General features: G+C 41.2%; 1 protein-coding gene across 1 annotated transcript in view; it reads left to right on the top strand.

Annotated features, from left to right (window-relative positions):
- LOC134573644 (sodium- and chloride-dependent neutral and basic amino acid transporter B(0+)-like) overlaps positions 1-20,512 on the top strand; it is a 48,976-nt gene extending 28,464 nt beyond the window's left edge. The window contains exons 6-14 of the mRNA XM_063433430.1: positions 58-190; positions 4,698-4,838; positions 12,327-12,555; positions 13,323-13,448; positions 14,517-14,635; positions 17,164-17,263; positions 17,836-17,945; positions 19,790-19,957; positions 20,310-20,512. Of these exons, the coding sequence (XP_063289500.1) occupies positions 58-190; positions 4,698-4,838; positions 12,327-12,555; positions 13,323-13,448; positions 14,517-14,635; positions 17,164-17,263; positions 17,836-17,945; positions 19,790-19,957; positions 20,310-20,459 (1,276 nt within the window). The 3' untranslated portion in view covers positions 20,460-20,512. The remainder of the gene's footprint in view (positions 1-57; positions 191-4,697; positions 4,839-12,326; positions 12,556-13,322; positions 13,449-14,516; positions 14,636-17,163; positions 17,264-17,835; positions 17,946-19,789; positions 19,958-20,309) is intronic.
- The last annotated feature ends 7,477 nt before the right edge of the window (positions 20,513-27,989 follow it).

Here is a 27,989-nt window from a genome sequence, read left to right as displayed (position 1 = left end):
TATAAAGGTCTACTTGATTATATTATTTACTGTTTGTTTGTTTTTTACATATTTCAGTAAAGTGGCTCTCTGGACATCCAGCGGATTAGATGAGACAGGGAAGGTAGTGTGGCACCTGGCGCTCTGCCTGCTCCTGGCATGGATTTTAGTTGGGGCATCATTAGCTAAGGGAATACAATCATCTGGAAAGGTAACTTTTTTTTAATAATGAAAGAGCTATTTCTTCTAAAAACTGTTTGTTTAAGTAAGTTTGATTTAAAATAAGTTTGATTTTCTTTGCTTCAACTTATATATTTAAGATGACCCAAGAAGCATGATAAAATATTGGAGTTCAAGAGACTAAACCCACTAATAAATCACGCCATGTGTTGAGGTTACAGATTTAAAGGGCACTATTAGCACCATAAATATTACAGCTACAGATAATAGTGCTGTTTTCAAAATTCCTCTCCATTCTTTTTTAGCAGGTGCATTGGCTATAGTATTGAACAAAGACTCAAGCCCATATCGTTTAGCCTTGAGTTGGTAAAGCCACTAGGCTGCTTAGGAGAAGTTAAAACATACACTGTCGGAGGGCAGAGCCTAGCAGTGCCTTTAGCCATGCACCAGCATGGACGCCATATTCCTTGGCTCCGAGTACCACAAATATAATCTACTCAAGTACGCTCACTTGCCTCTGCATCCACCTGAAAAGCATGGGCTGCCTTTGGGAAGGTATACAGTTTGAGTGCATGTTTTTTTGAGTCTTTTTCTTTTACTCCCCACTGGGGAGTTGTTGTATTAAAAAAATTGGTACAATTCTGCGGTATTTGCTTATTTCATGCTTATTGACAATATGTTATTGCATATACTTAATGTCGTGACATGTATCACCCGCAAAAATATAAAATAAAAAAGACTATCAGAAAAATAATGAAAAAGGGATAGGGGGACAAAAGTGTAAAATAAGTAGTTTGGATCAAAAATCTGAAATTTGGCTGAATACCTGAACCGCACAAATGTGTCCAAATTGCGGTTCTCCATGTCTATTGTCCATAAACCTCTGTGTTGTACTCCTGCCCATGCATGAGTGTACAGCTTTGCAAGTGTTCTTGGCAGGTGAGGTGTCCGGAGCTGTAAATGGACCGCATGAGACTGATGGTGGCACCTGCAAGGGAGAATTTCATAACTCCCGTTTACTTCTCTCTTGGGTTGCTACTTTCCCATACGGGAAAAGGGGAATGGAATTCTGTGAATCATAACCGATGCATAGTTACATAGTTACAATCTTGTAGTGTCCCTTTAAATAATTCACTTATTTTAAATTGTTCACGACGATCTATGTCTGTTTCAAGTAATTTCAGATTATTACATTTCAGCATTGTAATTATTTCTAGGGTGTTCCACTGGCAAATTTTTTGAATGTTCAGGTTTTACAACTTGAAGCGCTAGTTACTGGTAGGCTAAGCAGCAACATGTGATGACATGCTGTTATTAGAGCTGTATTGCTTTTTTTACAAGTAAAGATATTTTCTTCTTTTACTTTACTAATGAGTCAGAGATTTGTAGTTTCTATTATCAGTATTGTTATTTCTATATCAACTAACCTACAACATAGAGCTTAACTTATGAAAAGACATTTGAAAAAGGACGTCTCCATTTTGCATTTACCAATGCATAAATTTTATTTTAACCCCTTAAGGACACAACTTCTGGAATAGAAGGGAATTATGACGTAATATTTCCATCATGTGTCCTTAAGGGGTTAATGCAATGCATGAATGTGCATCTACTAAAATTTACACAAACATTTCCTAAGCCCTAGAAACTTCCCTTCATTACCTGCATAGTTGGCCTCCGCAGTTTAAGAAGTTCCTTCCACTCCCCTTTTAAATCACTGACATCAAATCGCCAGCAAGCAACTGTGCATAGCATTTATTGACATTTAGGGACTTATGTAATATAAAATCATACTTTTAGACTGTATTGGTTTAAGTGCCATTTAAGTATCATTTCATGTGTCCAATAAATTGGTCACTTGCTATACAAAGTTATTATTATGAGGTTGACTGGAGTTATATTCCACACAATGTTTCATATGTGGTTGCTTGAATATCCTATTATGTCAGATGTATATTTAACTCATCCCAGTTTCAGCCAGAATCTCACTGAGCATCGCAGAAGTTGTAGGCCATGGGTTTTGTGGACTTGCAGTTGTAAGAGTCCTCTCCTCTAGCCTGGGTTCTAGATGGACAGCATGTCTATGGGATGTCTGGCTGCAGGGATAATCTGGAACAACTCAAAAAGGGACCCCTCTGGTCTACACTGTTAGAACTAAGATGCTGCTGGCTATGTGACAGCCACAGGGAGTAACTGGGCACTGGGCAGCCTGCCCAAGGCATCTAGGGTTAGCATGTGTTGTGTTATATGTGCTTACAGCAGCTGCAAAAGTTACACAAAACTGACATCGCCAACCAGGAAGAGAGTATCGCCATTGGCTAATTGACAGACCAGAGAGAAGGCCATATATACAGAAAAAAGGTATTTGTCTCCAACATTTGTAAAGAGAACAAAGTCTGAGGGTTCTGTGCAGTATCTTAGCTGTTCCCAGAACTGCACTCTCCCGGACAGCGATCTCAGATGTCCCATATGGAATATGCCAAAGCCACGCTCCCAACTTGGGGGGCACAGCCCCAGGTGCTCCTATCACAACTGGAACTACTACTGTCTTCACACTCCACATCCTTTCTAGCTCTTCTTTCAGTTCATGGTATTTGTTCACCTTTTCATGTTCCTTGTTTTTGATGTTATGGTCACTGTTGTTGCCACATCCACCACTGCAGTATCCCGTTCCTTGTCTATCACTACAAAGTTAGGTTGGTTGGCAAGTACTTGCCTGTCTGTCTGGATCTCGGAGTCCCACATGACTAAGGTCTTTTTTATTTGTTTTTCTTTTGCTGAAGTAAACCTAATTTACTTTCACCTTGCACTGTGAGGCCAATGGATTATGTTTTTAGAATCTTAGCACTGTTATTCTCTACTAACCATTGCACTACCTTCCATCTAAACAAAGTGCTGGACTTTCGCAGGTATCTTTCATTCATGGTGAGTCATTTTCCACTATTGATATCCATGGTGAGCAGCTTTTTTTCTTAGCCAAGTTATGGGTAGCTGATAACTAGTAGAGTATAAGTGTTGATGGTGTGAATCTTGTTCTTGACATTCATCCGGGACTTCAGGACTGTCTGACTCTCTGGAGGTACTTTGCAGTTGCTGTTCTCCTTGCTTGTTTTCTCATGGTTGCCATGTGTTTGTAGTATCCCCAGGTACTTGTAACTGTTCTCCATGTCTCTTTTTTGACCTTCTGGCACTTCAACTTTTTCAGTCCCTATCATATTCCCTCTTTTTGCTATCATCCTCACTCACACACTTATCTAGTCAGAAGGAAGTTCTGAATTCCTATTGTATATCCAAAGCTAGGTGGATCAGTGAGTCAATGTCCTGCTCATTATTGGCATGCAGCTTAATCACCCATATAGAGAAGGTGGGTGACAATAGAGTCAGTCATGCACCTGTATCCATATATTAACTCTAGGTTGATGCCAATGCAGCAGAACAGCATCAAGGAAAGTGAATAATTTGGCTATTTGATGCTCACTTATGTTATTGTCTGGTCTTGGAATCATGTGTGATTGTTTGGTTTACCAGCTGCTGGCGTTTTGAGTCCCTGGTTTTGTTTCCAATCCCCTTCTGAGAATTGTTAATGTATTCATGTACTCATATGCCCATCGATCCCGTAGGCTATGATGCCCATCAAGACCTTACATGTTATGGGGAGGCAGATGATTGGTTGGTAGTTAGATGGTGTTGTTTCATGACCAGTATTGTCCTGCTTCTTGTTAGCCAGTCAGGGCAGGAACGTGTTACTAGTAGCTGTTTCATTTGTGCTGCTAGACATTCATACAGCATTGTTAGTTTCTTTACCCAGCAGATGTGGATCATGTAAAATCTTAGTGCTGACCAACTCTTCATGTGGGCTACTCATTGTTGAATATCTCCTACTGTGAAGGTGACTGGTTCCTGTTCTGGGACCATGCAGTGGACCGTTTTCAGGAGTAGTCACTGGGACTTTGCGCTATGTGATGTTTCTTTCTCCCAGATGTTCATTCAACTTTGTGAAGTTGATTCAGCTTGCTAACTTCCTTACATGTTGAAGTTATCTTGGCTACCATTCTTAGTCTCCATGGCAGGCATTGTTTTTTTCTTTTGGAGCTTGAACTTATAGTTAAGCCTTTGGAGGTCTACAGCTATTGTAGCATACATGAGCTTGTTGGTCTCTCTGATGGTGTTAATTGGGATTATAGATAGTATCTCATTAATCACTGCTGGCATAATGTATGGTGGCAATTTTCCAGTGATCTGTCCGGTTGTCAAGGGCTGCCAACTTTTTTATTGTAATATCTTTTATATGTGCAGTTATGTGAAGATTTTTTTTGTACAAACTGATTAGGCCAAACCAAAATATTTCTGCCATTCACAAATCTAATAATCACATACAGTAATATAATGTAAAAATGCTTTTAAATATGGCATTTCATTACACGAAGATTACATGATCTATTTGACTTTAATCTTTCTTGAAATGATGTATAGCTCACTGAATACTAGGGCACCTTCTGTAGTCTGGACCTAATCAGTATTTTTATTCCTCTCATTAGGTGGTATATTTCACAGCACTATTCCCATACGTTGTCTTGTTCATCCTTCTTATCAGAGGAGCAACTCTAGAGGGAGCTAGAGAGGGAATTGAATACTACATTGGACAAAAATCTGATATCAATAAACTTGCTTCTGGAGATGTAAGTTTCAGTTTGCTAAGTTTCATTATGTTCAACTTTACTCTTGACTTATTTCGCACCATTAGCCATTAATTATATTTAATATTAAAAAAATTAAAATTAAACATAACAAATATCAAGTCATTGTTTCTATGAATCTGAACTATGCCCAAATTCATGATGTAATGGCTAGATTCATAAAATAAGAAAAGCTCCACTTATTGCTAAACATATTATGATATTGTTAAATTTTCTAATGGAGGAAGAATTTCAATAAGAGGTGGGACTGTATAAAGAATGTTGGAATTCTACACATAGTATAGCTTCATGTGAAAAAGTGGTAAATAAGGTATAGACGATTATTTGACCGTTTTAACTTACTGAATAATTCAATAAAGGAGGAGTTTTAGAAAATCTTCATCAGGGTGCCAGATATCTCCTGAACAAGGAACACATATTTACTTGAACTATGAAGTTAAAAAATGTGTCTAGTGAATGTTAATGAAAGCTATATGTTTTTTTTCACTATAATGTCAAGGTATTAGCCCAGTGATTAGCCCAGTGATCATTTGCCCAAATCTCTACAGAGTAAGACATATTCAGCTAAGAATGAAGAGATGAATTGCCCTAAATTGTAATATGTATTTTTAGACTACTGCCCTTGGTTTTCCTAATTCTAAACTGTAACATAAACGAAGCATAGACTTATTTTGCTGGGTGCATAGAGGGATATCAGACTTACCTACCCAAAATGGCATGTAAAAAATGGTTGCTTACAAGGTTATTGAATAAAATGAGAATTGCCAGGAATTCACAGTGAATTTAAAATGAATTTCAAATTTTAGGGATAAAATTGCTTAAAACAGAATTGACTTTAAGAAATTTTCTAGTTTGGATATTTTGACCATCAAAATTTAAGTTCACTATAAATTCCCAGCAATTCTCACTTTAGTGAACAGCTCTGCTAATCTCTCATTCTTAGGAAGCTTGCAAAGAAATTGGGTATAGATAAATATTGTGGCTGCAAAGGTAAAGGGTTCATCTTTAACCCGTTAAGGACACATGACATGTGTGACATGTAGTGATGTCGCGAACATAAAATTTTCGGTTTGCGAACCGCAAACGCGAATTTCCACAAATGTTCGCGAACCGGGCGAACCGCCATAGACTTCAATAGGCAGGCGAATTTTAAAACCCACAGGGACTCTTTCTGGCCACAATAGTGATTGAAGGGGGTGGGGGACCTACTCTCCTGGGCGGCGGGTGGGGGCCATAAAGATAATGAGGGGGGGACCTACTGTCCTCCCCCCAAGCCCCCACCCCTGTGTGGCGGGTGGGGGTTATAAAGATAATGAGGGAGGGAAACTACTGTCCTCCCCCCAAGCGCCCACCCCTGTGCGGCGGGTGGGGGTCATAATGATAATGAGGGGAGTACCTACTGTCCTCCCCCCCGGCACCCACACCTGGGCGGCGGGTGGGGGCCATAAAAATAATGAGGGGGGACCTACTGTCCTCCCCCTCTCCGGCCCCCACCCCTGGGTGGTGGGTGGAGGCCATAAAGATAATGAGGGGGGGAACTACTGTCCTCCCCCTCTCCGGCCCCCCTGGGCGGCGGGTGGGGGCCATAATGATAATGAGGGGGGCGGACCTACTGTCCTCCCCCCCCAGCCCCCACCCCTGGGCGGCGGGTAGGGGCCATAAAGAGGATGAGGGGGGACCTACTGTCCTCCCCCTCTCCGGCCCCCAACCCTGTGCGGCGGGTGGGGGCCCTAAAAAAAACAATAGGGGGGACCTATTGTCCTCCCCGGCCCCCACCCCTGAGCGGTGGGTGGGGGCCCTAAATACTAATAAGGGGGGACCTAATGTCCTCCCCCCTGGCACCCACCCCTGAGCGGCGGGTGGGGGCCCTAAATACAAAGGGGGGGAACCTAGTCACCCCCTCCCCCCCAAAAAAAAAATTATCCCCTACCTACCCCCCTCAAACAAAAAATAATGAGGGGGGGACTTTTAACTAAGAACCTGTAAAAAATAAAAAAACATAATAACCGCCGCAATGAAAAAAAATTCAAAAAAATTCAAAAACGAGCGCAAAAAAAAATAATCCATCTTTACCCATGGAGGGCTCCGCGCAGACTGAGATCTGCAGGGCGGGGGAAGGCTTATAAAGCCTTGCAACGCCCAGCAATTAGGCTAAGAACACTCTGATTGGCTGGTTTAAGCCAATCAGAGTGCTCTTTGTCATTTTACACAGCGTGGGAAATTTCCAAATAACTTTCCCACGCTGTGTAAAATGACACAGAGCACTGTGATTGGATGGCTTGAAATCCATCCAATCACAGTGCTCTGTGTCATTTTACACAGCAAGGGAAAATTCCAAAGAACTTTCCCACGCTGTGTAAAATTACAAAGAGCACTCTGATTGGATGGATTTCAAGCCCACCAATCAGAGTGCTCTTTGTCATTTTACACAGCGTGGGAAAATTCCAAAGAACTTTCCCACGCTGTGTAAAATGACACAGAGCACTGTGATTGGATGGATTTCAAGCCCACCAATCAGAGTGCTCTTTGTCATTTTACACAGCGAGGGAAAATTCCAAAGAACTTTCCCACGCTGTGTAAAATTACAAAGAGCACTCTGATTGGCTTAAACCAGCCAATCAGAGTGTTCTTAGCCTAATTGCAGGGCGTGGCAAGGCTTTATAAGCCTTCCCCCGCCCTGCAGAGCTCAGTCTGCGCGGAGCCCTCCATGGGTGAAGATGGATTTTTTTTTTTTGCAATCGTTTTTTTTTTTTTTTTTATTGCGTCGGTTATTTTTAGGATGAGGGGGGTAGGTAGGGGGATAATTTTTTTTGGGGGGGGTGACTAGGGTCCCCCCTTATTAGTATTTAGGGCCCCCACCCACCACTCAGGGGTGGGGGCTGGGGGGACAGTAATTCCCCCCCTAATTTTTTTTTTAGGGCCCCCACCCACCGCTCAGGGGTGCGGGCCGGTGGGGGACAGTAGGTCCCCCATTGTGATTTATGGCCCCCACCCACCGTGCAGGGGTGGGGGCCGGGGGGAGGACAGTAGGACCCCCCTCATTTGTTTCATGGCCCCCACCCACCGCTCAGGGGTGGGGCCGGGGGGGACAGTAGGTTCCCCCATTGTGATTTATGGCCCCCACCCACCACTCAGGGGTGGAGGGCCGGGGGAGGCGGACAGTAGGTTCCCCCCCTTATTTTTTTTTTAAGGCCCCCCACCCACCGCTCAGGGGTGGGGGCCTGGGGGGGGACAGTAGGTCCCCCCATTGTGATTTATGGCCCGCACCCACCGCGCAGGGGTGTGGGCTGGGTGAGAGGACAGTAGGTCCCCCCACCTCATTATTTTTATGGCCCCCACCCACCGCTCAGGGCTGGGGGCCGGAGGATGACAGTAGGTCCCACCATTGTGATTTATCGCCCCCACCCACCGCGCAGGGGTGGGGGCCGGGGGGAGGACAGTAGGTCCCCCCCTTATTATTTTTATGGCCCCCACCCACCACGCAGGGGTGAGGGCGGGGGGCAGGACAGTTGGTCCCCCCCTCATTATTTTTTATGGCCCCCACCCAACGCTCATGGGTGGAGGCGGGGGGAGGACAGTAGGTCCCCCCCATTGTGATTTATGGTCCCCACCCACCGCGCAGGGGTGGGGGCCGGGGGGAGGACAGTAGGTCCCCCCCCCTATTATTTTTATGGCCCCCACCCACCACGCAGGGGTGAGGGCGGGGGGGAGGACAGTTGGTCCCCCCCCCTCATTATTTTTTTATAGCCCTCACCCAACGCTCATGGGTGGAGGCGGGGGGGAGGACAGTAGGTCCCCCATTGTGATTTATGGCCCCCACCCACCGTGCAGGGGTGGGGGCCGGGGGGAGGACAGTAGGACCCCCCTCATTATTTTCATGGCCCCCACCCACCGCTCAGGGGTGGGGGCTGGGGGGGGACAAAAGGTCCCCCCATTGTGATTTATGGCCACCACCCACCGCTCAGGGGTGGGGGCTGGGGGGGACAGTAGGTCCCCCCTTATTGTTTATTTTAGGGCCCCCACCCACCGCTAAGGGGTGGGGGCCGGGGGAACAGTAGGTTCCCCCATTGTGATTTATGGCCCCCACCCACCGCTCAGGGGTGGGGGCCGGGGGAGGCGGACAGTAGGTTCCCCCCCTTATTTTTTTTTAAGGCCCCCCACCCACCGCTCAGGGGTGGGGGCCTGGGGGGGACAGTAGGTCCCCCCACCTCATTATTTTTATGGCCCCCACCCACCGCTCAGGGCTGGGGGCCGGAGGATGACAGTAGGTCCCACCATTGTGATTTATCGCCCCCACCCACCGCGCAGGGGTGGGGGCCGGGGGGAGGACAGTAGGTCCCCCCCTTATTATTTTTATGGCCCCCACCCACCACGTAGGGGTGAGGGCGGGGGGGAGGACAGTTGGTCCCCCCCTCATTATTTTTTTATGGCCCCCACCCAACGCTCATGGGTGGAGGCGGGGGGGAGGACAGTAGGTCCCCCCCATTGTGATTTATGGTCCCCACCCACCGTGCAGGGGTGGGGGCCGGGGGGAGGACAGTAGGTCCCCCCCTTATTATTTTTATGGCCCCCACCCACCACGCAGGGGTGAGGGCGGGGGGGAGGACAGTTGGTCCCCCCCCTCATTATTTTTTTATGGCCCTCACCCAACGCTCATGGGTGGAGGCGGGGGGAGGACAGTAGGTCCTCCCCATTGTGATTTATGGTCCCCACCCACCGCGCAGGGGTGGGGGCCAGGGGGGAGGACAGTAGGTCCCCCTTTATTGTTTTTTTAGGGCTCCTACCCACCGCTCAGGGGTGGGGGCTGGGGGGGCAGTAGGTCCCCCCTTATTGGTTTTTTTAGGGCCCCCACCCACCGCTCAGGGGTGGGGGCCAGGGGGGGACAGTAGGTCCCCCCCTCATTGTTTTTTTTAGGGCCCCCACCCACCGCTTACTAAATGCCAAACATTGTTATATTCCCCTATATAACAATGTTTTGCATTTAGTGAATATTCCCCTATATAACAATGTTTTGCATTTAGTGAATATTCCCCTATATAGCAATGTTTTGCATTTAGTGAATATTCCCCTATATTACAATGTTTTCCATTTAGTGAATATTCCCCAATATAACAATGTTTGGCATTTAGTGAATATTCCCCTATATAACAATGTTTGGCATTTAGTGAATATTCCCCTATATACCAATGTTTGGCATTTAGTGAATATTCCCCTATATACCAATGTTTTGCATTTAGAATAAAAAATAAAATTAAAAAAATAATAATAATAAAAAAAATAAAAAAAAATGATTGCAGCTTCCGAATGAATCTAAATTGTATGCTGTCCAGTAGGTGGGATGGTCTGCTAGGGAGGGTCTGCTGCTGATTGGCTGTAATGTGTCTGCTGACTGTAAGGTACAGGGTCAAAGTTTACTCAATGATGACGAATAGGGGGCGGGCCGAACATCGCATGTGTTCGCCCATGGTGGCGAACGCGAACATGCTATGTTCGCCAGGAACTATTCGCCAGCGAATAGTTCGGGACATCACTAGTGACATGTCATGATTCCCTTTTATTCCAGAAGTTTGGTCCTTAAGGGGTTACAGGCCCAAGCACTGGCATACATACCACGGTCGCAGGGGTTGCGGCTGCAACCGGGCCCAGGCCTCCAGGGGTCCCGGCTGCCCTGTGAACCAGTATGTACACCAGTGTGGCCACATTTTGCCAGCCTCTTCTCCTGGGCGGCCCAGGAACTGGCCACCTCAGGGCCCCTCAAGGCTGGCAGTGATGTCACTTTTCGGGATGGCGCACGAGGGAGCATTCTCCCCTGAGCGCTCTCTGTCCAGCTCCCTTGCGCGCACCACACTGATGCCGGAGCCGGAATATAGGATATTTATACTATAGGACTGGCCGCCCAGCATCCCCACTGGATCCCAGGGAAAGCAGGAATCCCCACAGCACTCTCAAAGGTAGGGAGGCTTGGGGATTAAATAAATTTAAAAAAATGTGAGTGTGTATGTGTGTTAGTGTGTGTGTGTGTGTGTGTGTGTCAGTGAGTGTGTTACTGTGTGTGTGTCTGTTAATTATTGTGTTAGTTTGTGTGTGTCAGTGAGTGTATTACTGTGTGTATGTTAGTTTGTGTGTGTCTGTTAGTGTGAGTGTCTGCTAGTGAGTATCAGTAGTGTGTTAGTGAGAGTGTATGTTTTGTAAGTGAGTGTGTTTGTGTGTCTGTCACTGAGTGTTTGTCTGTCAGTAAATGTATGTGTTTGTTAGATAGTGTGTATGCATCTGTTCGTGAGAGTGTGTGTGTTTCACTGAGTGTGTTAGTTGTGCCTGTTATTGAGTGCGTGTCTGCTAGTAAGTGTCAGTGTGTGTGTGTTAGTTTGTGTGTCAGTGAGTGTGTGTGTTACTGTGTGTGTCTGTTACTGAGTGTGTTAGTCTGTGTGTGTCTGTTAGTGTGTGTCTATTAGTGAGTGTGTGTTTGTTAGTGAGAGTGTATGTTTTGTAAGAGAGTGTGTATGTGTGTCTGTCACTGAGTGTTTGTCTGTCAGTAAATGTGTGTGTCTGTTAGATAGTGTGTATGCGTATGTTCGTGAGAGTGTGTGTGTGTGTAGTTAAAACCCCTTCAGCACTTACCTTTCTCCAGCGCCGGGCTCCCTTGGCGCTGGGAATCTCTCCGCCCCGATCCTCCTCTCAGCTCCGAATGCACATGCCCGGCAAGAACCGCCCATTGGAAATGCTTTCCTATTGACGTCCAGTGGAATCGGGGAAGCACCTCTAGCGGCTGTCAGTGAGACAGCTACTTGAGGCTGGATTAACCCTCAGTGAAACATAGCAGTTTCTCTGAAACTGCTATGTTTTCAGCTGCAGGGTTAAAACTAGAGGGACATGGCACCCAAACCACTTCATTGAGCTGAAGTGATCTGAGTGCCTATAGTGGTCCTTTAAGTGTATGTGTATCTACATGCACTAGCGTGCACACAGCGGTCGCAGGGGTCGCAGCCCTGCGACCAGGTGCCTGTCGCCATGTGTAGCAGCCTTGGCCCGCGCAGAGTAAGCGCCGAGGAGAGGGGGCCCACGGATCAATATTCGCACCGGGGCCCCATGGATCGTGTGTACGCCACTGGGCCCAAATGGTCTAAAATTTGCCCAACCCGTAGTGTAAGTTTATATGTTTATTCCATGCATAATAAGTTTCTGTTACATTGATTACATTTGGTACATTTATCTCATAATGAGAAGATAAAAGCCCACATTTTTATATATTTATATTTATTCAATGGGTGATGTTTCTATGGACAAAATGATGAACAATACATAAGAGAATCAGTGTACATCAAAAAGAAGCATTACACCTTGATCTTAGTGAAAACTGATAAACAATGAGAAATTAGTTATACATCTACATCATGTTTAACCTCAAAGTATCTTGATATTCAAACCCAATAATTTTGTCTCTGTATTTTAACCTAATAAATGTTTTCTTAGGTCTGGAGAGATGCGGCCACCCAGATATTCTATTCTCTATCCACGGCTTGGGGAGGGCTGATTGCACTGTCTTCTTACAACAAGTTCAATAATAACACCTACATGGATTCCATTGTGGTCTGCGTTATAAACTGTATAACCAGTATAATTGCAGGGTTTGCCATCTTTTCGATCATTGGACACATGGCCTTTATCTCGGGAAAACCTGTTGCAAATGTAATAGATGAAGGTAATTTTGTTAGTGTAGCAGTCAGACCAATAATTTCCACAAAACGTAGGAATCTCACTCCTCCAGTCAAACCACATAAGTTGCAAACAGTATCGAAGTTGGCACTACCTCCATATTCATTAGATATACCAAGGCAGGTCCGGGCGGGCACACAGGGGTTCAGTGTCAGGCAGTTTTAATGGAACTTCAAGTAATGAACAAGCAGCAATGTTTAGACCATACTAAGATCCTTATCAAGCTATTCACTATATATATTATTTTTTAGCCATATGAAGTCCAGGCCCCACAGTTGGCCCAGGACCCTTATAGATGTACTACTTGTACCTCCTACTTTACACACTACAAACTTAACAGATATGTTATATACACTCTATACACTACATATATACTGCATACATTATGTATGACTAGGTCTGCTTGGTGTAAATAATACAGTCTGTGTTACATATCTTGTTACAAAATGTAGACCGGGACTTGGCAAACCGTAGATCCCCAGAAGTTCTAGATCATCAACTGCCATGATGCTTTGCCAGACATTAGAATTGCAAAGCATCTTGGAAGTTGCAGTTCTACAATATCTGGGGAGCTACAGTTTGCCCGGCCCTAATGTAGAATGTTAATCAGTAAACATGTTTATTAAAATGTATTTTTTTTGTGTGAAAGCAATGGATGCTATTGTGTGATTGTGTTGAATTATTGTAGGCACGTGCAGCACAGAACATGACGTGCAAACTTAAATAAAATCTCACCTGAATTGTGTCTTTTAGGTTTTGCTCTGGCATTTATTGCATATCCTGAAGCATTGTCAAAGCTACCAGTAGCTCCCCTGTGGTCTATTCTATTCTTCTTTATGCTGTTTACTTTGGGATTAGACTCTCAGTTTGCTACCATAGGTATGCTGAAAAAATATATTTGTTTCTGAACCTTGATTTTGGTTAATCTAGCAGGCAATTTGATATATCTAAAGCCACACTGTCACGTGTAAACATTTTACATAAGTAGCCACTTAGTCACAAACACTGGCCAAAATTGGCATTCAAATTTGTTTTTTTTGCATTTTTCACACACAAACAAATATTAACACTAACTTTGGCCAGTGTTTGTGATTAAGTGGCTACTAAAAAAGACTGGACATACCCCATTTGCAATACCTTGGATTGTCTACTTTTGCAAATGGTATGCCAGCATGGGGATAATTCTTATTCCTGGGCTACCATACAGTCTCAAAGGCAACATAACCAATCTGGCGAATTTCAATGTGAAAAAACTGAAAAATGTAACATGCTATATGTGACCCTGTAACTTTTCAAAACACCATAAAACCTGTACATAGGGGGTACTGTTTTACACATGAGACATTGCTGAATACAAATTTGTGTATTTTATTGCAGTAAAAGCAAACAGTATTATGAGACTCACAGTTAAAATGTCATGTAGAACTAAAAAAAAAATTACATTCTTATTTTTTCCCATTTTTTTATATTTTATTCATATTAAATTATGTTTCATACCTAAATATTTGATGTTAAATGAAAGCCCTGTTTCCCCTGAATAAAATGATATATAATATTGTGGGTGCACATGAAAGAGGTGAATTTCACCTGAACAGACATATAGCGCAAATTCAAGTTTTTGGTTTACGTTTTGTTTTAATCACAACGTGTACATTTGGCTCAGTCCTTAAGGGGTGAAACTACATAGAGCAAATGATCTGATGAGTGATACAAACAGACCATAAAGCAACATCAAGACTAATGCTGCAATTTCCAGATCCCAAAACATAGTTGGAAACAAACAAAAATGAAAATGTACCCACCTTGGATAAAAGTTCATTATAATTGTTATTACTTAATATCCATGTAACAGCATCTTCTATTTCTTGTTCAGTAGTTATGGTGCTATTGGCTATATATTTGCTTTTCTGATCAGTAATATTTATTTCATTTTTGCAATGCTTACAGAAACAGTCACAACGGCAATACAAGACGCTTTCCCAAAAGCAATGCGAAAAATGAGGATTCCTATCACCATAGCAGTGTGTGCTGTGTTATTTCTCCTTGGGCTGCCATGTGTGACTCAGGTATTATCTTGCTAGATTAGTAAAAATATGCAATACAAATGGCCAAGCACTGAAAAGCACACTGTTAGAGTGAGGCAGGCAGAAACACAACCTAATAGTAAAAAAGCAGAAAAGTAAGTGAAGAAAATCCCTCACTCACAAAAAAAACATGTAGCCACAACTCCAAAATGAAATAAGCTGGGATATACTGTTTTTCATCAAACTTATAGCAGTTCAATAGGTGCAATAACAGGGTTACCTGCTCGGTGCTGGAATCCTCCCCGTAATCAAATTATTTCACACGGGACAAGTTTGTTGATCCGCACTCATAGGGAATCCCCAAAAATACATTAGGAAGAAATCATAGAAAAATGCACATTTATTGAAGTAAAAAAAAAAATACCTATGGTAAGACAAGATACTAGAACAGCAGTCCTCATGTATGCTGTATTGGTCCAAGCTGGTGAAAAATGGAAAAAAAATAAAAGGTTATGAATGAAACAAGTATAAAGGGTCCAAAACCAGAGCATAGGACCACCAAAGAAGCTAACCCTAAAAAAGGATAAGAGAAGCTTTGGGCACTTTTCGCACCACTCTGGATGCTTTGAGAAAGCACCTGGAGTGGTTCGAAGCGTGTCCAGGGCTTCTCTAATCCAGTCTGGTATGGTGAAAAAGGGGAGGACTGCAGAAGAGATATCTACCAGTTTTCCAAGCTGTTTTTGATAAACACCTAGTGAAAAAAACATAAATATATGCATGTTTTCATTATGGTATATCCACTATTCAGTGATTTATTTTTTTATTTTTTTATTTTGGGCAGTCCCTTTAAGTGTAAAGGGTCCAAAACCAGAGCATAGGACCACCAAAGAAGCTAACCCTAAAAAAGGATAAGAGAAGCTTTGGGCACTTTTCGCACCACTCTGGATGCTTTGAGAAAGCACCTGGAGTGGTTCGAAGTGTGTCCAGGGCTTCTCTAATCCAGTCTGGTATGGTGAAATAGGGGAGGACTGCAGAAGAGATATCTACCAGTTTTCCAAACTGTTTTTGATAAACACCTAGTGAAAAAAAACATAAATATATGCATGTTTTCATTATGGTATATCCACTATTCAGTGATTTATTTATTTATTTATTTTATTTTGGGCAGTCCCTTTAAGTGTGACATGAAATGGGCAGAGGTAAAATTCACTCAAAACGCTTAAAATTTCTACTTGAAACATCACTGCTACAACATCACAAGTCTGTGTTCAGAGATAGAGTGTTTTTTTCCAGTGACAGTAGAGTTGTGTTCATAGCAACTGAAAACGCACACCAATGTATTACCATTCACACTACAAGTATTACAATGGCATAAAATCAACCAGTGAAACAAATATGATTGAGTTTTAATAAAATGTGCAGGAACTTTATATGCACATTCAACTATAGTATCAAAGTGCAGTTATGGTTTGGGGTCCTTGGCTCAGAACTGTAGTTGAACAGGTTTATTGTAAGAGTCAAATTACCTAAGAAAGGCCTTAATTTAATGAGCTTTCCAAATACAGTGGTACCTCGGTTTTCAAAAGCCTCGGTTAACATAATTTTCGGTTTACAAATGAAAATCCATTGAAAATAATGCCTCGGTTTACAATTTTTTATTTTCGCAATACAAAGCAAGTTTCCCTAGGATGCATTGTGCCTGGGAGGTTTATAGCGCCGCCCCCTGCATGCTGGAGTCTGTGGGTAGCACGTGGCGTCGAATGTGGAGATGTTGGAGCGGTTTTTGCATCAGGTTTTGGGGCCATTCTGGAATTTTTTTTGTAGCGGTTTTAGGACTTTTTGGAACTTTTTGGGTGTATTTCTCAAGCAGTGGAAAGGTAGGGAGCTGAGCTTTGTCGTTTGCATTCCTTTTACTGTGTGTTCTGCATTGTGGGTTGGTTTCCATGCCAGCTCACTTTGTCTTTTTTTCTGACCTCTGGAACGTATTAATTGGTTTTCAATACATTCCTATGGGAAACCGCATTTCGGTTCACAAATTTTTACAATACAAAACGTCCCGGAGAATGCATTAAATCCGTAAATCGAAGTACCACTGTACGTCAATACTGTTAGAAAAAACTTCCAAATTATTTAGCTAAAAAAATTCCCAAAGACCTTAATGATGACTTCTATAGATAAATCATTTAAAACGTTTTTCTAAAGTATTCTTGAAATTTTTGGAGAGCTTATTAAATTGAGGCTTTACTTTTAACTATAGGAGTTCGAGTTGCATTAATTTAGTCTCCTGTAGCTCTATTTAATCCATTTTTTTTATTTATTCAAGTATAGATGAAAATGTATTCCAGTTTGTATAAAATTTCGAAAGTTGAGAAATAGTAGGTAGTTATCATCACGGTCATAAAATAGAAAAACAAAGCAAAAAAAAAACCAATGAGTCTGAGAACAAACAACTTCGTCAGGAATAGAAATGGTAAGCGGAAGTTTGAATCTATATATACATGTATAAAGCTAATTATATTATATAATCATATGCACGAATATAATGTAATAATCAGTTTTTCCGTTCAAAGTCAGGAATGTACTGGGTGGTCCTGATTGATACATTTTGCGGCGGCTGGACCGTTCTGTTTGTGGCTGTGCTAGAGCTCATTGGAATGATCTATATTTATGGTGTGTATGTCACTCGGGATAAAGTTTTACAAAATTCAATAGATTTTACCAGTTACTGGGGAAAAAAATAAATAATTAAAAAATATTGTGCATGCAATATGTGCCTAATATATAAACCCACCATCATTAATATATATATGTGCTCTTTATCAAATTAATATTATAATTAAAATAACATTGCTATAGTACTTTAATTACACTTTTTCATTTGATTCAGAGTAGGGATATAATAAGCATTGAGAGTATATGTATCAAATCTCTAGCACTTTAACTGTTTTGTTTTGATACTGTATTTTTTTTTTAATTGGGCTTTTTATCACATTTATTTTGCATTATGTATGTTCACAATGCTCTTACAAGAGATTATTTAAATAAACATAAGTTCATTTAGTGCTAACACTATTTAATTTGTCTCCCACGTTGGAATTATTGTAGTACCCACCAATATTGGGGTACTGTGAAATAGTGATGGGCTTGGCACGATATGGGCATATGGTAGAACTGGATCCCCATAGTTGTTTGCGGAGATAGGTGATTTTAAGTGGCCTTGTTAAAATTTTTGGTCCAAACAGGTGGCAACAGGATAATCGAGGATATAGAGATGATGTTGGGAAAGAAACACTGGATATTCTGGATTTGGTGGAGAGCTTGCTGGTATTTTGTATCACCCGTGCTAATATTGGTAAGTTTTTTAAAGTTGTTTTGGGGATTTATGTAACAGTTTAACAGGAGTTGGAGCCCAGTTGCAGGAGATGGCACAAGGAGGAGGCAAAAACCAGAAGCGCAGTACAGATTAAGGGGAAATCCAAAGGCAGGGTCAGACGAGAAGCAGAAGTCAGGGCTGGCAGTAGAGTAACAAAGTTGGTAAATCAGTCAGTAGCGATGCAAAGATCTGGCAGGAAAGAACAAACAGGCAAAATGACCAGATCCTAGGTCTCAGGCAGGGCTGGCTTTTACAGCCTGTTAATTAGATGCAGCTGACCCTAATTGGAAAAGGGCTGCAGGTGGATCAGACTGCTTAATCCAGGCAAGAGGGTCAGGAAGTAGAATAACGTAGACAGATAATGAAGCCCCTGGTGGATATCACAGCAGAGAAGCTGGCTGGGATGCTGGAGCTGTGAGTTCAAACCCAGCAGGTCTCTTAAAGGGGCACCCACACCTTACTGTCTGCAGGGCTTTGGCTGTGCTGTGGCAGGGACTCTCAAGATAACCAAGAAAAAAAAATGATTGAGCTTCTCTTGCCATATTCTCGATAATTTTCTTTAATGCGAAAAAAATGCACTGTATATTATGAATCATTTCTGTTGTGAATATTATCTCTTTGCAACTTTTTGAATGTAAAATATGCTTGCGTAGTACTTATTAATACTCATATATATATAACTGTCCTATTACAATGTAGCATCATTACACTGGTATGGTTGTTACTGCAGTTCTGAGTAACTCTATACTTCAATGTTGTAGTTCTGTTTATCATAGTAACAACATTGAGGATTAAAGGGACACTGTAGACACCCAGACAACTTCAGCTAATTGAAGTTGTCTGGGTACTGTGTCCGTTTTGCACTTAGTGCTGCAATGTAAAACATTGCAGTTCCAGAGAACTGTTTACATTGCAGCTCTAAGTCTGCCCTCTGTGGCTGTATAACAGACAGCCAATACAGGGCTTCCAGAATCCAAACGGACTTTTGGTCCGTTATCTGACAGCACCCCCTAGATTAATTTAAACCCAAAAATCTAATTTATTGATGTTGTAAGAATTAATAACAAGTATGTGTTAAATAAAATGCAGTTTTCATCTCCCTTTTTTTGATGGCTGGAGATGCTGCACATAGGTTGTTTATGATTTTGAAGATATCGTTGGGTCAAACTCAAATAAGTCAGGTTGGCAGCAACCGACCATCTTTAAATGTCTCCAGCCACCACTGCTTAACCACGTTGCCAAAGTAGGAGGGCATGGGTAATGACATCATATCACAGCTTCATCAGTCATTGGTGCATTGAGGAAACCATCCAATCACTGAGCTTTCATGCTCAAGGATAGCATAGTTAGCTCTTTGCTATTCCTTACAATTTATATACTCAAAGGACATTCCACCTCCCTCTTTGTTTTTACCTGCTTTTCTATGGGACAAGAAAGCCCCAGATTTGGTGACCTAACTGCCCTTCGACTGTACCAGTACTGGACAAGCTCTAAATATATTCTTTTGTTTTTAGTCTTACAATTTATATGACTAAAGGCAGGTGTAGGTAACCTTTGGCACTCCAGATCTTGTGGACTACATCTCCCAAATTGCTCTTACAGCCAAATGTTGGCAAAGCATCAGGGAAGAGGTAGGAGGTAGTTCATGACTACTGGAGTGTGAAGTTTGCCTTCCCCTGCCTAAAAGTGTACAGCGAGGGGTGTGGTGGGAAGAATGAGGTAGGAGAAGAATAAGAACATTGGTCCTGGAGATTGTATGTATATCAATGCACATAAACATGCAACAAAATAAATGTTGTCATTTTGTCTTTGAATATTTGCAGGTCATATTAGCTTGGTCTTTGGCAACATTTGTACCTCCTTCATATGGAAAAGCTGTTTATCCTAAATGGGGGATAGTACTAGGAAGCCTCATGTGTGCTTTCTGTCTAGTATGGATCCCTTTAATTGCTGTGTGGAAAATCATAAAAACTCCAGGAACACTTTGGCAGGTAACTATGTCTTTCTGATATTAAACTCAAACCACTACAGGTAAATTAATACATATGAATTCATGATCAAATGATAGAACACGACAGTCACTTGTGCTGCATGGTAATTTCATCTCAGGGGCATTTAAAAGATGTAAATTCAACTTTTCAAGATTAACTCTTTAATGTAAATTGACATTATTACTGACTCTTTAAAAGTTAACGTACCTTTAGAAAACGGGGTCAATAATTAGTACGGACCTTTAGAGTAAATTGTTGTGTATCGCTAACATGTAGCATACAAATGATAAATACGTGCCAGGTATTAATACAATTACAAAGAAATGCAATCATTATTATCTTAAATCTTCAGCGCATTGTGAAATGCTGTAAGCCAGCTGACAATTGGGGACCTGCTCTCGCGAAAAATCGTACTGGGCGATACGAACACATGAACAAAGAGGCAGATGTGGAGATACCAGATATTAAGGGTGTTGATAATGACACATTTCAAAGTGAATGAGAGCATTGTACTTTTTGTACTCACACTGCTAGGCTTTATGTAAATAAATCATATGTGACATTTTCTTTCATTTGTGTTAGTCATTTTGTAGTAGTCCTAGGTAATCCTTTTGCAAGCCGGACAACATATACAACTAAAGTGGTCACTTAAAATAGATGTTTACTAGATTTGCAAAAGAGAATAGAAAAATCCATATGAACCATTCAAACTAATTTTTTGTTTTTTTCCGTCATCCGATAAGAACTCTTGTTTATTAACTGCGAGGCCCATTTTACTAAGATTTATTCACTAAACCATCAATTGTGGGAAACCCAACAAAAAAAGACTAGCCAAATTTGCTAATGTCCCCCAACTAAATAGTTTTTTCATCTGCACTAAACTCTAGATTTTAGTGAGCAGACACTTGAATTGCAAAATTTATGCTAAAATATCTGATTTGGAGAAATGTAAAAGCAGAACTATAGTGAGTACTGCTATTGTTGCCCAAATATTGCCTTTTAAATTTTTATTCTACATTTTGGAGTTTGGCGAATAACACTCCATGTCTACATTCGTCCTAAAATATCCATCTCTTGTCATAAGAATTGAGGCAAAAAGAATGTCTCATGACTATGCACATTATTGTCAACTGCTAGTCGAGGCAAAACCACACCGAGTATTACCCCATAAATATATACATATTTGGGCCTAGGTAAAATAGTTGTCAATTGGAAACTGGTTATGTATGTATTTTGGGAAATCAGATATATATAGATATATTGGCATCATAATTCACAATTCAATTAACTAATAGATGCACGTCTAATCCATACCACCTTAAATGTTGAGGAACAAAGAATGGAGCTGTGATTTAAGGTGGGCACAACGGTATACAACGGTATAGATATAGACTTATTTAATATTTTATAATCATTACCACACTTCTATTACTGGGCTACAATCCTGAAACTCTAAATCACGCATGCTGCATGCATCACTGCAGGCATTATATAAACTGGATTAGTAATAGTGCTTGGAGTTCTCTGGTGTTGTCCCTTTATTTATGGCTGCCGGAGACTCTTGGTTACTGATTACCGGTAAATAAAAGGAAGGATGGTGCCTGGGGTGCCAGAAACGACAACTACTTCAATGAGATGATGAAGTTACAGTATCTACAGTGTCCCTTTAAGTGTGCATCCTTTGGGAGCAGGCAGGTGCAAACACAGCAACTTGCATCCATTTCTGTCAGCCATTTTGGATCAGAAATATACAATTTTCAGGTAAGTATACGTTGTAACCTTTCCATTTGCTGTGACTTTCCTCAGCACTGTGTGTCTAGCGTGTATGATTAGGATTGCCGCTGGCACACTACTTGGGAATTACACGTATTAGGAAGCAGAAAGTTGACACAAGTGCAGGGCCGGCGCGTCCATAAGGCGGCACAGGCGGCCGCCTTAGGGCGCACCGGCTCTGGGGACGCAAAATTCCAGTGACCGGCAGGAGGGAAGTGCTCCCTCCTGCCTGGTCACCTCCTGGATCCCCGGAGCTGCTGGGAGGCGTGCGGCTGAAGTTGATTAGGAGGCGGCGAGGGAGCTCTCTGATCTCTCTGACCGGCTCCCTTGCGCGCCTCTTGCTGATGCCGCGGCATATTCCGGCTCCCGCGGCATCAGAAAACAGCCTGCGAGGGAGCCGGTCAGAGAGATCAGAGAGCTCCCTCGCCGCCTCCTAATCAACTTTAGCGGCACGCCTCCCAGCAGCCTCACTGGACCACCAATGAGAGACCCACGCCAGCACTCCAGGTAGGGAGACTGGGTGGGACATTTAAATGTAATTTATTAGTAATTACTTTATTAATTATTGTGTGTGTGCATGTGAGTGTGAGTGTCTGTCAGTGTGTGTGTGTAAGTGTGTCTATGAGTTTGTGTGTGAGTGTGTATGTCAGTGTGTATGTGTGTGAGTGAGTGTGTGTGTCTGTCAGTGTGTGTGTCTGTCAGTGTGTGTGTAAGTGTGTCTATGAGTTTGTATGTGAGTGAGTGTGTCTGTCAGTGTGTGTGAGTATGTCAGTGTGTGTGTGCGCATGTGAGTATGTGTGTGTGTGTTCGAGTATGTGTCTGTGAGTTTGTGTGCGTGTGTGTGTGTGTGTGTGAGTGAGTATGTATTTTTCTGTATGCCTGTCTGTATGTATGTATGTATCTGTATGATGGTATGCCTCTGTATGTATGTATGTGTCTGTATGTCTTGTACGTATGTTTCTGTATGTCTCTGTATGCATGTATGTAACTGGATGTATGTTTGTCTCTAAATGTCTGTATATATGTCTCTGTATGCATGTATGTAACTGTATGCCTTTATGTCTCTGTATGTACGTATGTGTGTGTCTGTGTGTCTCTGTATGCCTGTATGTCTTTGTATGCATGTTTCTGTATGTATGTATGTGTCTGTATGACGGTATGCCTCTGTATGTATGTATGTGTCTGTATGACGGTATGCCTCTGTATGTATGTATGTATGTATGTGTCTGTATGCCTGTCTATATGAATGTGTCTGTGTGACGTTATGTCTCTGTATGCATGCATGTATCTGTATGTGTGTATGTCTTTGTATGCCTGTATGTATGTATGTATGTATGTATGTGTCTGAATGCCTGTATGTCTCTGTATGTATGTTTCTTTATGCCTGTATGTCTGTATGTATGTGCCTGAATGTCTTTGTATGTATGTTTCTGTATGCCTGTCTGTATGTATGTGTCTGTATGACGGTATGCATGTATGCATGTATGTCTCTGCTTGTATGTCTCTGACTGTATGTGTCTGTATGTCTCTGTATGATTATTGCTGTCTTTGTATGACAGTGTACCTGTATGACTTTGACTGTGTGACTGAAAAATGATGCCAGTGTGCCTGTGGCTTGGGAGGAAAGACACACAGGTGAAGATGCATTTTTTTTTTTTTTAATGAGGGTTGGGAGCGCCAAAATGCATCTTCGCCTGTGTAACTAAAAATCCTAGCACCGGCCCTGCACAAGTGATTCATTTCATAAATCTTGCTGCTATTTGACAATAAGTAGGCTGATATAATAATGATGCTGTGGTTTAATGGTTGCAGTATCAATAAAGTGCAGCCAACAAAAAAAAAGGATGTAGCATTAAAAAAAAAGGCACAGAGCAGAGTAATCACCACAGTGGGGATTTTATATAATGGTCCTTTCATCAAGTTTTAAAAAGAAACAGTTCCTGTGTTAAATAAAGTTTATCTAAAAAGAAAAACAATTGGATAAACTAATCTCTATCTTAGTTTATGATGGGATCTGTCAGCCATATACATACACCTTGGGGCAGACAGTGTTTGAAAACCTATATATAGTCTCTATGATCTTCCCGGCTTCACTCACTGCACAGAACAGTCACATCATCTGACCGACTAAGTGTCTTTCCCATACCCTATTTATTAGAGACATTTAAATGTCTTTTTTTAACTGTGGTACTTTAAATTTACTGGCATATCTTAGCCCATCAGATTCATTATTTTGCCGACCCTCCATTGAATATGGTATGTAGAAATTGGAAATAGGAGATATCCTGGGTCTTCCTATTGATTACTAAGAGGAAAAGTCACTAATGTCAGTTCTCAAACCCATTCAATATTGGGTTAGAAGGTTTAGGTAGATCCGAGTTGGGTAACAGGGCTCCAAGAGAAAAATATATAGATTTAACCCCCTTAATAACCTGGAGAGGGACCTATAGACAGGCCTACTTGGTTAATAGTGGAGATGCACAACCTCAATTTAAATTTGGATACCCTCCATCTCGTAACAAAAGAATAAATGTTCAAGTAGAAACATGGGAAAAGCTCATGTGAATATACAAATCATGAACTATTGTGTTAAATAATAATTGGAACCCAAGTATATGAAAAATAAGCCATCCGCAAACTTTTACGATTTGTTGATTAAGGCAGTAGGACATTTTATTCATTGCTTGTGCCTTTTACATTGTATTCTGTACTCTTCCTTTTCTGACCCTCAGGCTCATCTTGTATTCTAGAAGTTAGTTTTCTTAGATATGATAGGCGTATATTGATAGTGTGAAGGTTCATCAAAACTTGTTTTAATAGAATTTGTTTATGCTCATTCTCCAAGCTGTTTGATATTTTCTGGCTAAAGGTTTCTTTGGGAATAGGTGCCGAATGTCTTCTCTGTAGAGAGAAACAGATCTCTGTTTTAGGCAATGAGTGTCATCAGTCAATTAATGGGTAAACCCAGAGCACATTTCTAAAAATTGTCTAAACGCTATTCACTAACATGTGAATTATCAGAATAAGTAAATTTCAACTTTTAGGCCAAATATTTAAACTGGAAACATTCTCAAAACCAAATAGATTTTAATTTTGGCCTAAAATTTGAATTCACTTCAAGTCCTGACAATTCGCACTCAAGTGAAAAAAAATATCAGCATGCTCAATTTGTGGTATTTGGAGAAAAAAACAAGTCTACCTTGTATTTATGACCTTTTTATTTTCGCCCTCTTTGTGTTACAATTTTTCCCAAACTTTGACAAATACTGTCTCCTCTCCATCTCTTCCCAACAACTGTATATTTGACAATATTTATACTTTTCCCCAATGTTAACTCTGCATAATACACTAAACACGTGAAAGATGTGTCCTTTCTTCATCTCCACCCCAACTAACATACATTTCCTATTTGTCCTAGATATGGGAGGGCATGAGAAGGGTTAGCAGGCATGCCCACATTGCCTTTTGCTAAACTTTAACCTTCTTAGTTTGTCTCACATGGAGGGTACTCCTTATATTTAAAATTATTATCAATGTACCGATTGATCACATGAAAATAAAATGTCAAAGTGTAATATATCTTCTCAAACACATTTATTTTTTTTCCCAGTGATTTTATGCACAGTGTTTGGTCCCATGTTGAGCCAGGGACATTTCCAACATTGACAGCCTGTTTTCTATAATGTAAAGATTAAGAAGAATTTTCCTTTCTAGTGCAGCTGTGTTGTACATCTCATTTATAGTTTCATTGTCTCTAGATAAACCATTTGCAGAGAATACATCTTCAGTATTGGGCAGTGGCCTGTCAGAACGCTCATTTGGTAATTGGGTTCTATATCCATCCTACAGGGAATTAAAGCACTGTTAAATCGAGTCAACTTAAGTCTACAGTAAAACTTTTTTTTTTTTTTTTTTTTTAAAAAGGATATTATATGAAGTTAAAGTTAGCTGAGTGTGAAATGTGTTCTGTGTGTAAGGGGCATTATAAAGTTTCTTTACCTTGCAAAAGTGGCACGTCTTGAAAACAACCCCTGCCACGATTAGTACCAGAATAATCAAGATAATGAGTGGCATTGCGATTAAGAAACCATGCTCTACCACAGTATCCTCAGGGGTACACTCTCGTTGCAGGTTCAGTAAGCCAAACATGGTTGAACATATGACTTCATGCTCTGAGTCTGTTTATTTGCATCCGGTGATGTCACAATAGGCATTGTTCTAATGATGTAATAATCTCAGTGACAGCCTTTCAATACCACAGATCATGGACCAGCATTAAAACCAACTCTGTCCCTCACATCCTAACACTGGATGTATCTATTCTATGTTTTTTTTTTCTTCTCTTCCATTCATTTGCCCTGAATTCTGAATTTCTTGGATATTTTACAATCAGTTTATTGTTCCCTATTTTGTGATTGTAAAAATCTAAATAGAATTTAAATGTATTGTCAACGTAATTTAATTTCATCATTTTTTTTTTAGTTTGCTTTACCCTACCTTAATAAATAATAATTAAACTATTATATATAATACTTATTAATAATACATAATTTATTATTAATATCAGAATAGCCCATGATTTGTTCATTCGTGATTCATACTTGAAAATGAGAGAAATCTCAATGTATCCTTTCTGGTAAAATATTTTATAAATAACAAAATAAATGATTCCAAAACTAAAGCTAAAAATACAACAATAAAATATGTTTTTTTGACTGGTATGACATGTCAGGATAAGCTGTTCCTCTCCTTATGGTAGTAATATGAGAGGCATCCCCAGAAACTCCTCAGAACCAATAGTGCTTCCCTTGCTCAGTACACAGGGGTCTTAAAATAAAAGACTGACAAGTAGTACCCAGGGGAAAATGACATAACTTTTTCTTAAAAGATCACTATAGGGTCAGGAACACAAACATGTATTCCTGACCCTATAGTGAAAACCCAACATTTAGATTTGCCCTGCCCCCCTTGGCCCCCTCAGAAGGGGTTAAAACTCACCTTATTTTCAGCTCTCCACGGGTCTGCCGGCACTGACCCCGTCCCCTTGGCGACATCATCAAAATTGCTGATTTTTAGCCAATCCAATGCTTTCCCATGGGGCCAAACACCCTTTTGGCCAATCAGCACCTCCTCATAGAGATGCATTGAATCAATGCATCTCTATGAGGAAAATACAGCATCTCCATGCAGAGCGTGGGGAGGCAGAACGGCAGGGCTGCTTACTGTGCAGCCCTGAGCCAGGAAGCATCTCCAGTGGCCATCTAAGGAGTGGCCATTTGGAGGTGTCTCTAGAGGCAATGTAAACACTGCCTCTTCTCTGAAAAGGCAGTGTTTACATGAAAATGCCTGAAGGGAGCTATTATTCTCACCAGAACAACTACATGAAGCTGTAGTTGTTCTGGTGACTATAGTGTCCCTTTAATACGCAAATATATATTTAATTTTGTTACAAATTAACTTTTGCAAATAACTCACCAATACTAAAGGAAGGACAAAGCTGCAGCTCTATTAGTGGGGGAATGTGACTAGGCTTTGAAGAAGGACCATCCATTTCAGTGTATTTCAAAATTTTATTAGAGAATGGGAATGAAAGGTCTGCCCAACTTCCTCTTCATTCCGTTCAAACATAACCTTAATACTTTCTAATTTTACAGTAGCATCTCCTTTCTAAAGACTATAAACACACATATATGACAGATATGACATTGTATACTAAAAACTGATAAAGCAGCTCAGGGTGTCCGTCCACATGTCATAAAGGTAACCGATTACAACAAAGTACGATGTCTGAAAGTCTGCATCACCATCAGGGTTATTTACAAAAGGGAGAATTCAAAGTGAATTACATATTTAAGGCCAGAGTAGTCCGCCTGAAAGCATTGATGACTAGAGAATAATTACATTTGAAATTCACTTTGACTTTAACTTTAATTCTCACGTTAGTAAATATTCCTGTTGGAGAATTTCTCCCGTTCTGCCATTTTACCTTAAATTTGAATTCCCATGTTAGTGAATAACCTGTCTGACTCACTAGCTCATTCTACCGTTGTGTGAGCTGAACAACTGCATCCTTCAACAATCCGTGACCCTCGCAAGCTTACATCACTTTAAAGAGTAGCTGTTTCCTTGAATGTATCATGCAATCTAAAAAAAAACTTTCATTTTCCCACGGCTTTTAGTGCACGACATTATTAAACATAACATGTCCATAGGGCTAGGACGATGAGGAGACAGAAATCATATTTAGTGAAATAATCTT

This window comes from Pelobates fuscus, chromosome 9, assembly GCF_036172605.1.
Source record: "Pelobates fuscus isolate aPelFus1 chromosome 9, aPelFus1.pri, whole genome shotgun sequence".
Taxonomy (NCBI): Eukaryota; Metazoa; Chordata; class Amphibia; order Anura; family Pelobatidae; genus Pelobates; species Pelobates fuscus.
Note: the sequence above shows the minus strand (reverse complement) of the source record. Positions and strands in the feature narration are given on the sequence as shown.